General features: G+C 35.8%; 2 protein-coding genes across 13 annotated transcripts in view; one reads left to right on the top strand and one right to left on the bottom strand.

Annotated features, from left to right (window-relative positions):
• Window positions 1–14392, bottom strand: part of LOC106068824 (uncharacterized) — a 37451-nt gene that overhangs the window by 5779 nt on the left and 17280 nt on the right. For 5 of the 11 annotated variants that reach the window (XM_056020661.1, XM_013228325.2, XM_056020664.1 and 2 more), the window contains 13 exons: window positions 13026–13120; window positions 12729–12837; window positions 11558–11626; window positions 11038–11124; window positions 10829–10866; window positions 10463–10730; window positions 9420–9602; window positions 9085–9163; window positions 8303–8455; window positions 7964–8172; window positions 3063–3251; window positions 551–711; window positions 36–204 (listed from right to left, as the gene is read on the bottom strand). In XM_056020661.1, the coding sequence (XP_055876636.1) occupies window positions 36–204; window positions 551–711; window positions 3063–3251; window positions 7964–8172; window positions 8303–8455; window positions 9085–9163; window positions 9420–9602; window positions 10463–10730; window positions 10829–10866; window positions 11038–11124; window positions 11558–11626; window positions 12729–12837; window positions 13026–13120 (1809 nt within the window). Of the gene's footprint in view, window positions 1–35; window positions 205–550; window positions 712–3062; window positions 3252–7963; window positions 8173–8302; window positions 8456–9084; window positions 9164–9419; window positions 9603–10462; window positions 10731–10828; window positions 10867–11037; window positions 11125–11557; window positions 11627–12728; window positions 12838–13025; window positions 13121–14305; window positions 14354–14392 lie in introns of all 11 variants that reach the window. The other 6 variants (XM_056020659.1, XM_013228324.2, XM_013228320.2 and 3 more) reach the window with 3 other exon arrangements.
• Window positions 3742–7691, top strand: LOC129924613 (uncharacterized). 2 transcript variants are annotated; one of them, XR_008776616.1, is made up of 3 exons: window positions 3742–3966; window positions 4404–7169; window positions 7607–7691. XR_008776616.1 is itself a non-coding variant. In XM_056020672.1 (2 exons), exon 2 carries the CDS (start codon window positions 4744–4746, stop codon window positions 6919–6921), a length of 2178 nt encoding a protein of 725 aa, XP_055876647.1. In that variant the 5' UTR covers window positions 3742–3966; window positions 4404–4743; the 3' UTR covers window positions 6922–7600. The 2 variants fall into 2 exon arrangements, 1 of the variants encoding a protein (XP_055876647.1); XM_056020672.1 differs by lacking the exon at window positions 7607–7691 and having other exon boundaries at window positions 4404–7600.

Here is a 14392-nt window from a genome sequence, read left to right as displayed (position 1 = left end):
TTTCACAGAAATTAGTGCCATTCTATATTTCTTACCATCATTGAATTCATATGACCATGCATAGCTGCAATATGCATAGCATTATAGCCAGTAGGTGTCACTGCATTGATATCAGCATCACTTGTTACTAGCCATCGTAATATATCAATATTCCCCCTGGCAGCTGCTAAGTGTATTGGTGTCCATCCATTTCCATCCCTAAAACTTGAAACAGAAAATGATTGTCAGATACTTATGTTTTACCAATGTCTGTACATTTAAACATAATTTTATATAGTCACATTAGTAATAAATATGTTTTGATTGTTAAATTATCTAAAAAATTAAAGTAATAAAATCTTTTTCTTTTTGTGAATAAAGTTTAAATCCATGGCTTCTCAAAAGAAAGTGTTCCCTAGTTAAAATGTTTGTTTTCTTTTTTAAACAAAACTCTAATTGACACAATAAATAGCCAATAAGTCTCATATAAATCTTGACCAGAGCGAAATCCTTAATATGCAATGACTTTCTGTTCTAAAAATAGGTTAAAATAAATATACTTATACTTAACTCTTTCATCTCATTGAAACTGTTAATCAGATCTTTAACTCTCTCCAAGTCCCCAGCACGTACTGCATCATGTATACCTTTACCTTGAAGCATTGTGAGCTCCATAGCCCTACCTCTCTCCAACTGATGCTTTTTTTCAGTTTCATTTTCAGATGATGCATCCTGGTAGTTTGATGTAAATCAAAAGCTTGCTGTCAGAGTCACTCATTTTATCACAGCATTAACTAGCATTATTTTATTATTATTTATTTATTTTATTTTAGCTATTTCCCCATCCTATCCCCAACTTCGTCGCCCGCTCCACCTTTTCCTCTCCATGCTAGACTCAGCCGACCACCTTGGGACAACTAGACCAAGGCTTTAACTTACCTCCCCTTGATTGGGGAAAGATAAACACACAGTCTCTTTGGTCTTACCCACCGGATGTCTGACGATTGCAGTTGACACCACCTTGGGCCTTGGGTGGAATGCAAGTCACTCTTTCTTCCCCCCCCCCCCCTTCTACGTCTCTCTTTGATCAAAGAGATTATTCGGGTCAACACGCCTCGTGACACTTCAAGGTGCGACTCTTGTCGAATTCACCCATGTGTAAGATAATTCTTAGCCTAGGACATTTCCTGTTTCCGCCCGTCTCTCCCAGGCCTTTATAAAGTAGATTAAATCAAGCCAGACTCTCTCATAGTTCTCATTCTAGCTGAGCAATCGAGTCTGGACTATTTCATTTATTCTTACTCTTAGAGGAATACCTGGTGGTAAGCCGAACTTAATCACAAGTTCTCTCTTAATTACTTTGTGCATATTTCTCACTGGATTTTATCATGTGTATTTTATTATTTCATTTATATTTAATTAGTGCATTGTGTGTTTCTCACTGTCATAAGTAGAAAACATAAACATGTCATATGTATATATTTGTGTACTGCATTAATCTATTAATGCTACATTGCTCAATTGATCGTTGATGCAACCAAGTATATATTTGTACATCTTATTTTATTTCCTTTATCTCGGCTGACCGCCTTGATAATTTTACTAGCGCACTAATACTGCGCTTAGAGAAGATATATGAATTATCTCCCCTTTACTCATTTTACTCTAATGAGAGTTGCGCCCCTTGAACGGATGCTCTCCCCATTCAAGCTCGCTCCATTGTTCTCGGCAGACGGTCGTATGTAAACAAACCGTCATGGTCGCTGACCACCGCCCATTTCTCCCCCCCTCCCTTTTTCTCTTCCAACTTGTGTTGCTTATTTTAGATTATTATTTCCCCCTTTATGTACATTCTATATTGCTACTATCAGCCATCTATTTTCCAAATCCCATTTGTCATCATCTCCCTATTGTGCTCAAAAACAATTTTACCAATCTGACGAATGCACCTCAGATGAGGGCATCAATAAGATGCATGACAGACATGTCCTAACTTGCCTTTATTTATCCACAGCCTCCCTCAGGTGTCTGCCTATTTATCGGATCAATTGCCTATGTGCTTAGTGCTATTCAGCACTGCACTTGTCTACTCGACACTACTCAACTATTTGTTTGGATCTATTGCCTTTGTACTTAGTGCTATTCAGCACTGCACACTGGCCTATTTGCTATTGAGTATCATCTCCCACCTACGTGGATCTACTCAGCTCTACTACTTGGCGCTATCGGCTCTACTTGCCCGCCTATTCGACAGCCCACCTGTCAACTTATTAGGTGCGACGTCCCTATAGACCCAGAGTCTGTGTGAGACGTCATAGCTACGCCAAACCCTCCGCAACTCACTGGACTTATCCTGTTCACTACACTGCCCATGGCAAATCAGCTCTGCCCGCAGTACCCTTGTGCCCACGGTAGCCGGCCACCCGCCCTACTGTGCCCACTACAGATATCAGAACTGTGGATTGAGACTCCACAAGAACTGTAACACCGGCGTCCCTCTACCCGCTAGAGTGCCACCTCCAGCTGCAGAACCTCAAGCCAGGATCACAGCCAGCTGCGACATCAACAGGACAACCAGCTAAGTTCAGAAGACAAAGTGACATACTCTCTTATTAAGTGCAAGAGTGATGATTAAATATAGTATAGATTAGAGATAGATGCAACCCCCCCCCCCTTTATTCCTCTATGTAAATATTTATGTAAATAAATATTCTTCATTTTTAACTTTGTATCTTTCTTTCATTGCTTGTCTTGTTGCATGCCTACTCCCGATTTATATGCTGATGGGTTGGTGTGTGATAGTTTCAAAAATAATCATCCCCTAGACATTAAACACGCCAAACACACGTCACTTTCGCTAACCTATCACAATACCATTAGCTAATCAATTTATAATATCAATCAGTCTGAAGTAGATGATGTTTTAAACTCTTTTATTATATATTAAAAGCAATAATATTTTGAAAGCTATATTTCTTTCAATCATTGTTAAACAAGAAAAGTGGCTAATAAAAACCACAATAAAATAATAATTTTGATAAAATCAATATTATGACTTGAAAGACTCAAATTATAGTCCTTACCTTGCTACCTTTTTGCTCATTCTGCCTAGGTTTATTTGTTTCTTTTACAAGCTCTGAGGTTTTACTTTTTCCTTGTGCCTCCATGTAAATTTCATCAACCTGTTTGTTGTCATGTGCAGAAAGTAGTCTAAAGACTGGCCCGGATCTAGATCTATCCTCTCTATGCTCATCATCATCTATTGTCCTGCTCTGAAAAAAAAAAAGCTAACAAGTTGATTTATGATAACCAATCTTCTGAAGCAAACATATTTATAAAATTAACTAATCATAAAAAGCTAATCAGATGCTCAGGTAGTTTGACAGACCATGTCCTCCAAGTTTATGCTTCTGAACAAGCAGACATGGCCTAGACATTGGCAATCCAAATGAAAATGCCTTTCAAAAACAAAAAAAATAATTTGATAAAATAGTGCTGCTAATGAACATAATGTAAGCCCAAAGGGCTTAAGGAGCATGACAGACATAAGAAACACATTAAAAACTAATCTAGGTAAGTTTAGAACTGTTCTTCCTGCATGTAGCAAAGCATGTAAATTGTCTAAGCTCATTAGAGTGGGAGTTCCAAACCTTCAATTTGTGTTTTGAGGGGAAAACAAGGCCCAACTTGAAGAAAGAAACCCATTGAGCACAGGGAGATCTGAGGAACATTTGGTGTCATCAGTTCACTAAGGTAGGAAGGCATTTCATCATTATACATGTAGTGGGGAGGACATAATATACGGGTCGGCTCAACTTGACCAAGCACCGGTCAGCAAAGGGTCAAGTTGACCTCTGCCCCGGTAGCTGAATTCCTTTTCCTGCTGGCGTCCTCGATTGAAACTTGCTGCTACGCACCTACTCCAATACCACCTTGTCTGATCCTGCTGTGTTTGTCCTAAGTTCATTGTTTTGACCAAGGCTGCAGGTAAACACATTTTTACTGTTTCTTGTACATCACATATTCTTGTTTATTTTTTATATATATCATATTGCTACCCAGGTTTTGTCCTCATTGTCGGACTACCTTTGTTCTATTTAATTGTCATAGTTTTTGTAAGAAAAGGTAAGAGCGAAGCTCTTCAATGTATGTTAGTTTTCTATAGAACTATTTGATTTATTTTTTATTAATTACTTTGTCATTTATTTTATTAATGTTTGGTGGTGTTCCATATCTCTCTTATGTTCATAAAAGAGATGATTGGTTCACACTATAAGATTTTCTTTTTTGTTTTTGCTTGATCTAGTATTTATACCTGATGTTGTGTTTACATTTTTTTTTACAAATTGGTCTGTTCATTTAGACCATATAATTATGTTTATTTTATGCTCGTTAGTAATCATGTTGTATGTTTGCCTTGGCAGGTTTTTTGTGTACATTAAACTTATAATAAGCCTCCTGACTTGCTTCGTCATTTTGGTTGTTATAATTCTGTGTCGAACCCACCACAGAATCTTTTGGTGTCAGAAGTGGGATCCGAAGAAAGAGTCTACCAGACCTCCCTTTCAGACGATAAGTGGAGCCTTCGGAACCTTGCAATCAAGTCAGAAGCTGAACAAGTACTTTTTTTATTATATTGTACCATTTGAGATATTCCGGTTGTTTTTTTTTTTTTTCTTTCAGGGTAGTTTAGGTAGTTATTATTTAAAGTATATAATTGTATTAAGTTAGAGTATAATTGTATTAAACAAAAACCTGCAGCCAATGGAGAACAGGACAAAACACAATGCAGTGGATTGGGGTGAGGTCGGTCCTTTGGGCAGCGAAGGAGAGCCAGAAGGAGGAGCAGGAGTGGACCAAACTGAAGTCGCTGCCCTCCGGGCTCAGTTAGAGGCCCTGAAACTGGCCTGCCAACGGCCTCTCATAATCTCGGAACAGACAAAGCGGGTGCGCCAGTTCAGTGGTAGGGGCACTGCCGATGAGCCAACGGCCGAGGACTTTGCAAGGGAAATAAGAGAGGCATGGGAGCTCAGGCCTTATTCTGCACAGGAAAAGGTGGCAGTCATTATGAGCAATGTCAGCGGCCCCGCCAGGAAGGAGCTCGATTTGCAGACCTCAAAGACAAAGAGTGACCCAGAAGCCTTGTTGGAAACCCTCCTTGAGGCGTTTGCCCAGACTATGCCAGTGCGAGAAGCTGAGGTGGTCTTCCTGAGATCACGTCAACAGATAGCAGAGTCCCTTCGAGACTTCTCACACCGGCTCTTCTGCGAACACTCGGTGGCGGTAAGCCAACAAAGGCGGGAGAGAGTTGAGTGCTTCAGCGAGGCAAGGCTGAGGGATCAATTCGTCCACGGGCTGAACGACTCTGCACTACGTAGGGAACTGCTGAGACTGGTGGAGGAGGAACCAGCAATAACATTCATTGCAGTTAGAAACCAGGCCCTCAAATGGGAAAGCCAGGACCGAGGAAACTCCCAACTACAAAACCAGTGGTGTGAACTGGTAAGTTCCCAATTGAACAGGTTTGGGGAGTTATTGGAGGCTTTACAGCACACTCCACAAGCAAATGGGCAGAGCAGCCCATACCAAGTTCAGTGGGCAGTTAACCGCCCCACAGCACCTGCAGGACTGATTTGGGCGCAAACAAGTAGGGGATTCTTCCCATATGCTGAGGATGGAGCACCAGTCTGCATCAACTGCTGGAAGTCTGGACATGTGGCGAATCAATGTCTGGAATTGTCACAACCTGAAACTCTGATTCACTCAAGTGCTATTGGTTGTTCTGTCAATGGTCTATTGCCCCCTGTTTCAGAAAATCCACCCACAATACCTAAAAGGCAGAAGTTAGGAAAATGGTGTAATTTTCACAACAGCCGCTCACACAATTTGTATGAATGCAGATCACAGCCAATCCACACAATTGCTGCCCTTTTTCCTGGATACACAAACAACCCATCTTCATCTGGACGTAATCCGCAAGTTGAAGAGGAAGTGCTAATCAATGGACGTAGGGCTAAATGTCTATTAGACTCTGGCTGCTCTTTTGATGCTATTGTCAGTAGATCTTTTGTAAGACCTGAAGACATTATGGATGTATCAGTGACCCTTCAATCTCTTGACTTAGACATCCCACCCAAAACAGTACCTCTTGCTAAAGTGCATGTCAAGTCCCGTTTTGTCCATAGTACTATTACAGCTGCTGTTTTAGAATCCTCATTGTATGACATTGTACTTGGATCAAGATTTATAAAGCTGGAAATTCCCCAAAACTCCACTATTAAGTTGCCTTCAGTGCATCTAACCGCATCCTCTCGACAAGGAGTAAGAGACACCCAAGACGTTTTTAAATCCAAGCACACTATAAGAGATATGATGCCATCACACCTGCCTATTAATGTTAGCTCTCAATGTAGAGAGGCCCTGCAGGTTGCGAGAGAAACAGTCAAGTCTCACCCCTCCGAATTAGTTAGCAGGAGCAAACTTGCCATTTCACCTCAAGTCAACCAAGTAGGACAACGGGCCAATAAACAGGCTAGGCGCATTCACACCCGTGGTGCAAGTCACCTTACCCAACCAGGCTCTACATCCAGAGACGGAAAGTTTGAGGCTTGTCAGTCATGCAAGTCCCGGATTGATAAGTTCTGCAGACCATATTCATTCAGGAGAAACAAACAGTGCCACCAGCAACAGAGACTTTTTGGTTCACCCCTCACTACCGCACTACCATCAGGTTCCCAAACATCTATGACAGATTTTAGTGTCCTTGATTACCAGATGGAAAGCCCACAGCACCAGCTACATTCTTCATACAAAGAGAAACCTGATAGGCCACCCTGTAGAATCCAAGGTTCAAGTACACTACAGTCCGGAAACATATATGGCGTCCAAGAAAATGGCTGTTCAGAGAAGAAACAGTTGTTTCTGTTTCCAGAAACGTACTAGGCTAAACGCCCCGAGACGGGTCGTTTCAAGCTAGGGGCTCTGTAGTGGGGAGGACATAATATACGGGTCGGCTCAACTTGACCAAGCACCGGTCAGCAAAGGGTCAAGTTGACCTCTGCCCCGGTAGCTGAATTCCTTTTCCTGCTGGCGTCCTCGATTGAAACTTGCTGCTACGCACCTACTCCAATACCACCTTGTCTGATCCTGCTGTGTTTGTCCTAAGTTCATTGTTTTGACCAAGGCTGCAGGTAAACACATTTTTACTGTTTCTTGTACATCACATATTCTTGTTTATTTTTTATATATATCATATTGCTACCCAGGTTTTGTCCTCATTGTCGGACTACCTTTGTTCTATTTAATTGTCATAGTTTTTGTAAGAAAAGGTAAGAGCGAAGCTCTTCAATGTATGTTAGTTTTCTATAGAACTATTTGATTTATTTTTTATTAATTACTTTGTCATTTATTTTATTAATGTTTGGTGGTGTTCCATATCTCTCTTATGTTCATAAAAGAGATGATTGGTTCACACTATAAGATTTTCTTTTTTGTTTTTGCTTGATCTAGTATTTATACCTGATGTTGTGTTTACATTTTTTTTTACAAATTGGTCTGTTCATTTAGACCATATAATTATGTTTATTTTATGCTCGTTAGTAATCATGTTGTATGTTTGCCTTGGCAGGTTTTTTGTGTACATTAAACTTATAATAAGCCTCCTGACTTGCTTCGTCATTTTGGTTGTTATAATTCTGTGTCGAACCCACCACATACATGTAGGCCAACTGATGATGAAGTGTGGCCACCTTGTAATCCATTCCCAATTCTTGCAGGAGATTAGCAGAAGAGTGATCCCTTGACTTGCTATTACCAGAACAGAACATTCATGCAGCACCGTAGTGAATTCAATTCACCTTAGCAATTTCATCAGCAATAATACACACCAGCACAACATTGCATGTGGAAGAGAAAGACTATGTCCTATGCATCATGCTTATTAAAAGGCACTATAGGAAATGTATTTGCAAAACTACAAATATACCTTTAAGACATGTCTCTGTTTAGTTCTTGGTGTTTCATGCACTATACTCTTCTTATCTCTGTCAGAAATGTAATCAGAACTAGAGGTATCTTTAGACTTGACTTTGTTTTTGTAGCTTTGACCATTGACTAAGATTTCAGAACTGTCTGAGTCAGAGGAATCCTTGTATCCAGGTGCTTGAGAAGATTTGGACTTTATTCTATCCAAAGCTATTTTGAAAGAAAAATGTTTTAAGTTGGAATATCTGTTTTTTAGTTTCTATTTATATTTTTTAAATAGCCAACTTTAACTATAAAGAGAATGTCCATTTTATTTTTTGAAAAATATCAAATCAATAACCTTCCATAAAATCTCTTTCTTTGTCAACATCTAAAATCCTGTAGGTTTTTTTATCGCCATCTTGACCAGACAGCCATCGTTCACATGGAAATTGAAAGATCTGCTTGGCGTAAATATCAAACACAGTGACACCTTCTAAATACCAGGCATAGTCTGTGAGTTACAAAATAATTATCATTTGAATGAGTTTATAATAAATGTTTTACTTGATTCAATATACAAAACTGTTTATAAGCACAATTTATGTTTGTATTTAATGTGAACATTATACTGTCGATACTCAAAAAGAAAATAAAAAGACATTGTAATTATATGGACTTGAAATCCACTGGCCTTGCTTGATTATCATCACAGTAAAAGGTGAGAGGTATGCAGGAGAATTAAATAACAGGTAATGTGACAAGGAGCCCACTATTAAAGAAATTGTGTTATTCATTGAATATTTTTATAGTTGGTATTAAAAAGAATGGGTTATGGTGACTGAGTGGTAAAGTGTTTGACCTCAAAACTGATGGGTTTGGTGTTTGAATCCCTGTGAAGACTTGGATTTTGAGCTTCTTGAACCCACCCAATTTTAATGGGTACCTCACTTACATTGGGGAAGAAAAGGGTATGGTCATTGTGCTGGCCACATGACACCCTTATTAAACAGATGAGCTTAACTTCATCTGCCTCATAGATTGCAAGGTCTGAAAGGAGTGTCTATACTTTGGTATAAGGGAGTAAATATCTAGTTACATGTGGACATTGACCTTGGTAATAAAAAGTAATGATATACTCACTTAGTTCACTCCTGTCATGACCTATTTGTATTTGTTTAATTTGTCCAATGTGATGAGCAGTCAGAGCAAACATATCTTCCTAAAAAGAAAAAATAACTTTAACATAGTGATTTTTTTCTCAACATAACTAAAAAGTACAGAGTAAAAAAAGCAGACAAACTGCCTGATTGCTCCTAGAGGGAATAATTCATAACTTGAGAAAAAAAAAGATCATTTTTGATATTATTTTAAAGTAAATAGAGAGTGCAGCCAGTAGAATTTACAAATGATAATAATTTTTAGACTATAAAAAAATGGAGCTGTCCTTGTATCCATTTAGAAGACACTTTGCTTACCCTTCCTTTCTGGAATGGTATTTTATGTTTTTTGGAATCCTTTAGTACAAACTCTTTGGTTCGCCCCTTCTCTCCATACATGATCATTTTAATAGATGCTTTGGTACTAGCTCCCAGGCGATTCCCAGTACGCACATACACTTCATATTGACACAATGGTCCAACACATACTTCCTCTTGACTCTGAAAAAAGAGGAATTGCTTGGAAATGATGGTTTACCATTGATTTTGTGCTGAAGAAAATTTTTACCCCCCAAGAAGGAGATAACTTAATGCAGTTGCACATTTTTAAAGATTTAAGTGATACCATGAATTTTTTGATTTTATAAAAAATTGTTCTATTTTTCCCCTACAATAAGCATCTTGAGTTATTAAATATTTTTGTTCATCCATCCAAAAATGTTCATGTTGTTTGGACCAAGATAAATATTAATTACAATATACTTTAAAAAATGAAATATGATTAATAAATAAAATTGGTTAAGCATATCTTTAAAATATACTTCAAATATCTGATTGAACTCTTGTTTTTATTGAGTATGATTAATTATTCAATTATGATTTTCATATTAATAAAGAAGTGGTTTAAAAAAAAATTACTAGAAGGCATTATCAATAAAGTAATAATTAGAATACTATTTTCACAATAGTCCTAAGTAACAAGAAAATGAAGCTACAAGGCATTTTTACTGTTGAATATTGATTAGGTTCTGTAAGGCTGTGGTTTTGGTTACAAGCACTCCACTACTTATTGAATACTTCCAATGCCATATCAGAGCTGTTAAAAAGAAGAGAAAGGGTAAAAGTGCCTAAACCAGAAAGCTTTGGGCAGGAGGGTTGTAAGTCTTGATTGGAAAAGGAAAAAATCTAAATCAAAATCTCTGCTACCATGAGGAATTACAATGTTAAACCTAGCTAATGCCCAGGTTTTTATCTCATCCAAGCTCTGAGATGAAATATATTCATTCTAACAACATCATTGTTTCTCTCTGAAATGTCAATTCAAAAGAATCTTAAGCCTTTCATTTATATTTCCTAATTACCTTTTTCTGTTGTTCAGCAGGCTCACTGATGAGGTCAACAGTCTGTGTGGACTGGACAACTTTAATCTCCTCCTTTTGCTCTGTTTCAGGCAAAGTGATGAATGCCTGAGATCTGAATCTTGCTGATGTTGGGGATGGCTTATCTGTAGTGCTAGATGATCGATTAGACACAACGCTACTTTTTGTGTATCCACTAGAACTTGATGATGAAGAAGACCTAGAGGAACTGTGGGAGGGTGTTGGAGAATGAGGTCTGGATCCTGAAGACCTAAAAATAATTGATTTTTTGCATCATTAACTTGACAAGCAAAGCACAGTGACATACATCCAGAAAATATTTACAACAAAAGATTAAACAAAGCTTACCTACTACTGTTACTCTCTGTATCTGAATCATCAACAAACTGTTGGAGAAAAACACAACTATGTTAGTGAAAAATAAGAGACTATTGATATAATGAAAAATAGTTTTCTGTAAAATATGTTCATTTCAGCACAAGGCAATGAGACCTACATAGAAATGCTTTCAAAGTATGTATAGGGAGCTTTTAAAAAATGGGTCAAACAAGTGATACCTTTTTCTGCTGCCTAGATAAAGCTCTTTCTTTCCTTGTATAAACAGGAGAATATTTGGCTGTTATTTGTTTCTTAGGCTGATTCTTCTGGAGATAAAAAAAAAACTCAGCCATTTGTTAACATGAATGAGTTAGTGTGATAATTATGAAATTTAAATGGAAATGAACATGTAGTTTTATCTAACTATATACAATGAACATTTACATTTAAAAAAAAAACTTTTAATTTTAAATACCTTGTAAATGCATTAAAATGATTAAACAAAAGAATAATGTTTTTACAATACTTTCTACATCAGAACTTTATAGGGCATGTCACATAGATGATATGGTATTATTATCACTTGCCATAAAAATAATATGATTTTTGACTTTTTAAAATATAATGTTTGAAAGAAAATTATATCTATATATATGTAATGCATATAATTCAAGAGTATTTCTATTATTTTTAAACCATTAAGCTACCCTCAAATTTAATGTTCTCTTTTGTAAAGCTATGGTCTTAGTTATCAATTACCGTATATAAACTTGGATCATATTTTACCAATGTATAATCAACAGCTCCAGGATAAAGGCCTAAATTAGTCTAGAAAAAACAATTACAAAATCAGAGAACACAATGTTCAAATTAGTAACAGTTCTGTAAAGCATGTAGACATGTACACATGAGACAGCAGTTGGTTTTAGAACAGACAGGAAAATATTTGGAGTAACTGAAGCTACCTTCTCCCAGAAGTGCACACACATCACACACTGTTTAGTCTTTCAGACATTGCCTGAGGTCTCTTATACACAAAGCATAGATCTCTACCTATCTACATGTGCAGGACTTTATTTCTCCTATTTTAAACTAATTTACTCATTCTATAATTTTTTTGACCTTGTTTGGCCAACAGTGTAATTCTTTGGGTTATTTCAATTTTGTATTTTAATTAAAATTTTGTTTTAAGGAAGTTGGGCACAATTCATAAAGTAAAATACTAAATGTGAATTGAATAAAAAAATACTTTTATTAATGTTTATTAATAGACTATAATTTATATTCAAATATTATAGCTAAGGCCAACAGAATGGCTCTTTAACCATGTAGAAATTGTGGGTTGGTAATTGATATTTTTTAGTTTTTGGAACATCAGCACAATTTAGGCCATGTTGTGCCCATAATCGCTCAAAGGTTACTTCCCCTTTATAGCTTAAGTGATAAATATTATACAACTAAGTTATTAAAAAATAAGGTCCATTCACAATTCAAATAGTAAAAATTGTATAATTTAATAAAGATCTGTTGTAAATATTTATATATTTACAATTACTTTGCCCAATCTCAAATCAAATAGTCAACCCCACCTCCCATGGGTTGGACAGGCAATGAACAAAGGTCAATCCCTGTGTGCTATATTCCAAGATTCACTGCATGGGCATAAGAGTGCGATAGTCAAAGCAATGATGTAATAAATTTCATTTTAGAAAGACTGTGAAAGTCAAAGCAAAATGAAAAGGGTTTTTGTCCATTAAAGTTTATGCAGATGTAATAAAACAAATCTAAGAGAAATAAGAGATTTTTTTTCCAGTTGTATTTGAACTATTGGCCCATCAACCCACACCAATGAAGGTAGGATAGGAACATGATCATAGGGTACATTTTTTTTGTTAAAGCTGAGTAATCAAATCACAGATAACAGACTTACAGTGGCAGCTAATATTTTTGTAGCTGAATTAACCAATCTAGTTGCTTCCCCTCTGGAGATATGTTGATCAGGCACAGATCTCAACAATGGCCATCCTCCTACTATGTTTCTGAAATTAGAAAACTGTATTATTTCATCTTGGATTTTAACACTTGTAGCAAATTGTAGTTTTATTGTATAATTTGTATAGTCTACATGAATAAAGGATCTTATAATCAGTATTATAGAGGTTTCTAATAGAACTTCATTAATAAATAACAAGATTTTAAAAAATGCAGTTTTTTTTAAACAATATACCTTTGTTTTTTTCTTCTTCTAAGGCCACTAGAAAGTTTTAACCCATGAGGACACTTTTTAGCTTGGTGAAAGCAGTAACAATTTGGAAGGGTTTTCTAAAAAAAAAAAAATACTGACATGCTATCACCTTATGCAAAAACATTCAAAAGTCCATATAAATCTTATGAAACTGTGGATTAAAAAGATGAAGTATTATAAACTTTGTATAATAATCATTTCAAAGAAAATATTTCATTGCAAACCAGTATAAGATTTTAAAAATTTCATTAAATTATTTTTGTTTTACTTTACTCTTTTATATTATTGTTTCAAAGTCTTTCAGAATGATCATATTCAATAGGGGAAAGAAAGGAAAAAAAAAGAATGTGTTAATTAAAATAAATGGAGAGAAGAGGTCACAACAATTACTGAGCTTTTTTAACAACTATATGATTACAGACAAAAATGAGAAGTCTCTTTTATAGGTATGGCAGCCTTGACTGTCATCTATACTCAGTTTATAATCATAAGCATTGGTTCTTTTTAAGCTTTACATATTTTGATTGAGAGAAAAGTCCACCAAATAAAATTGTGACAATTTATACCCTAAAATTTATTTAAAAAAAATTAAAAAATATATATATATATATATATATAAATATTGAAACATATTATTCACATTTTAAAATTGTTTCATAATTTTTTATTTTTTTCACACAATTACTTACTCCAAGTTACAAATTCTTCAGTATAAAGCGTAAAAAAAATTAAGTTTCTTTTATTGACATATACATTTTTATAAAATATTTATATATATTTACACAATAGCATATTTTTTTTCTTCATGTCACTGCCATGATTGTAATTTTTACTATGTCAAAGAAAATTCTATTCTAAAAGTTTCAAAACAAATGTTACAATAACACAAACAAACATGTAGGCTACATGTACACAAATCATTGAGTTTCCTCTGTGATTGAAAGTGCATCTATAATCTACATGAAAGGGTGCTCTCTAGAGTAATTGTTAATATTTTTGAAAACTAATAGTAAACAATATTAAAACTGAACATAGTGAAGATGTGTATTCAATGATAGCACAGGATATGTCAATAACTGAGTTGTCCCAATTTTTGTTTTGAACTACTATTAAAAATATAATTTCAGTCTTTGATGGAAATGAGTAAAACTTAAAAAAAAACACAAAAAAAAACAGAATAACTGAAAAACTAAGAAGAAAATTAAAGATGAAGGAAAGTAGAATCTATGCTGAATTGCCTTTCTAGAAAAGGTTGGATTTACCTTCCGGGCTGGTAGCATTTTTGAATGACTAAAGCAAAAGCAATCTTCCTAGATAAATAAATGTTACAAATAAGACATATTAACTTC

The sequence above is a fragment of the Biomphalaria glabrata genome, chromosome 2 (genome assembly GCF_947242115.1).
Source record: "Biomphalaria glabrata chromosome 2, xgBioGlab47.1, whole genome shotgun sequence".
In the NCBI taxonomy this organism is placed as follows: Eukaryota; Metazoa; Mollusca; class Gastropoda; family Planorbidae; genus Biomphalaria; species Biomphalaria glabrata.
Note: the sequence above shows the minus strand (reverse complement) of the source record. Positions and strands in the feature narration are given on the sequence as shown.

What these genes read in the sequence shown, in the direction of transcription:
- LOC129924613 (XM_056020672.1), top strand. Translation starts at nt 4,744, where the DNA reads ATGGAGAACAGGACAAAACACAATGCAGTGGATTGGGGTGAGGTCGGT.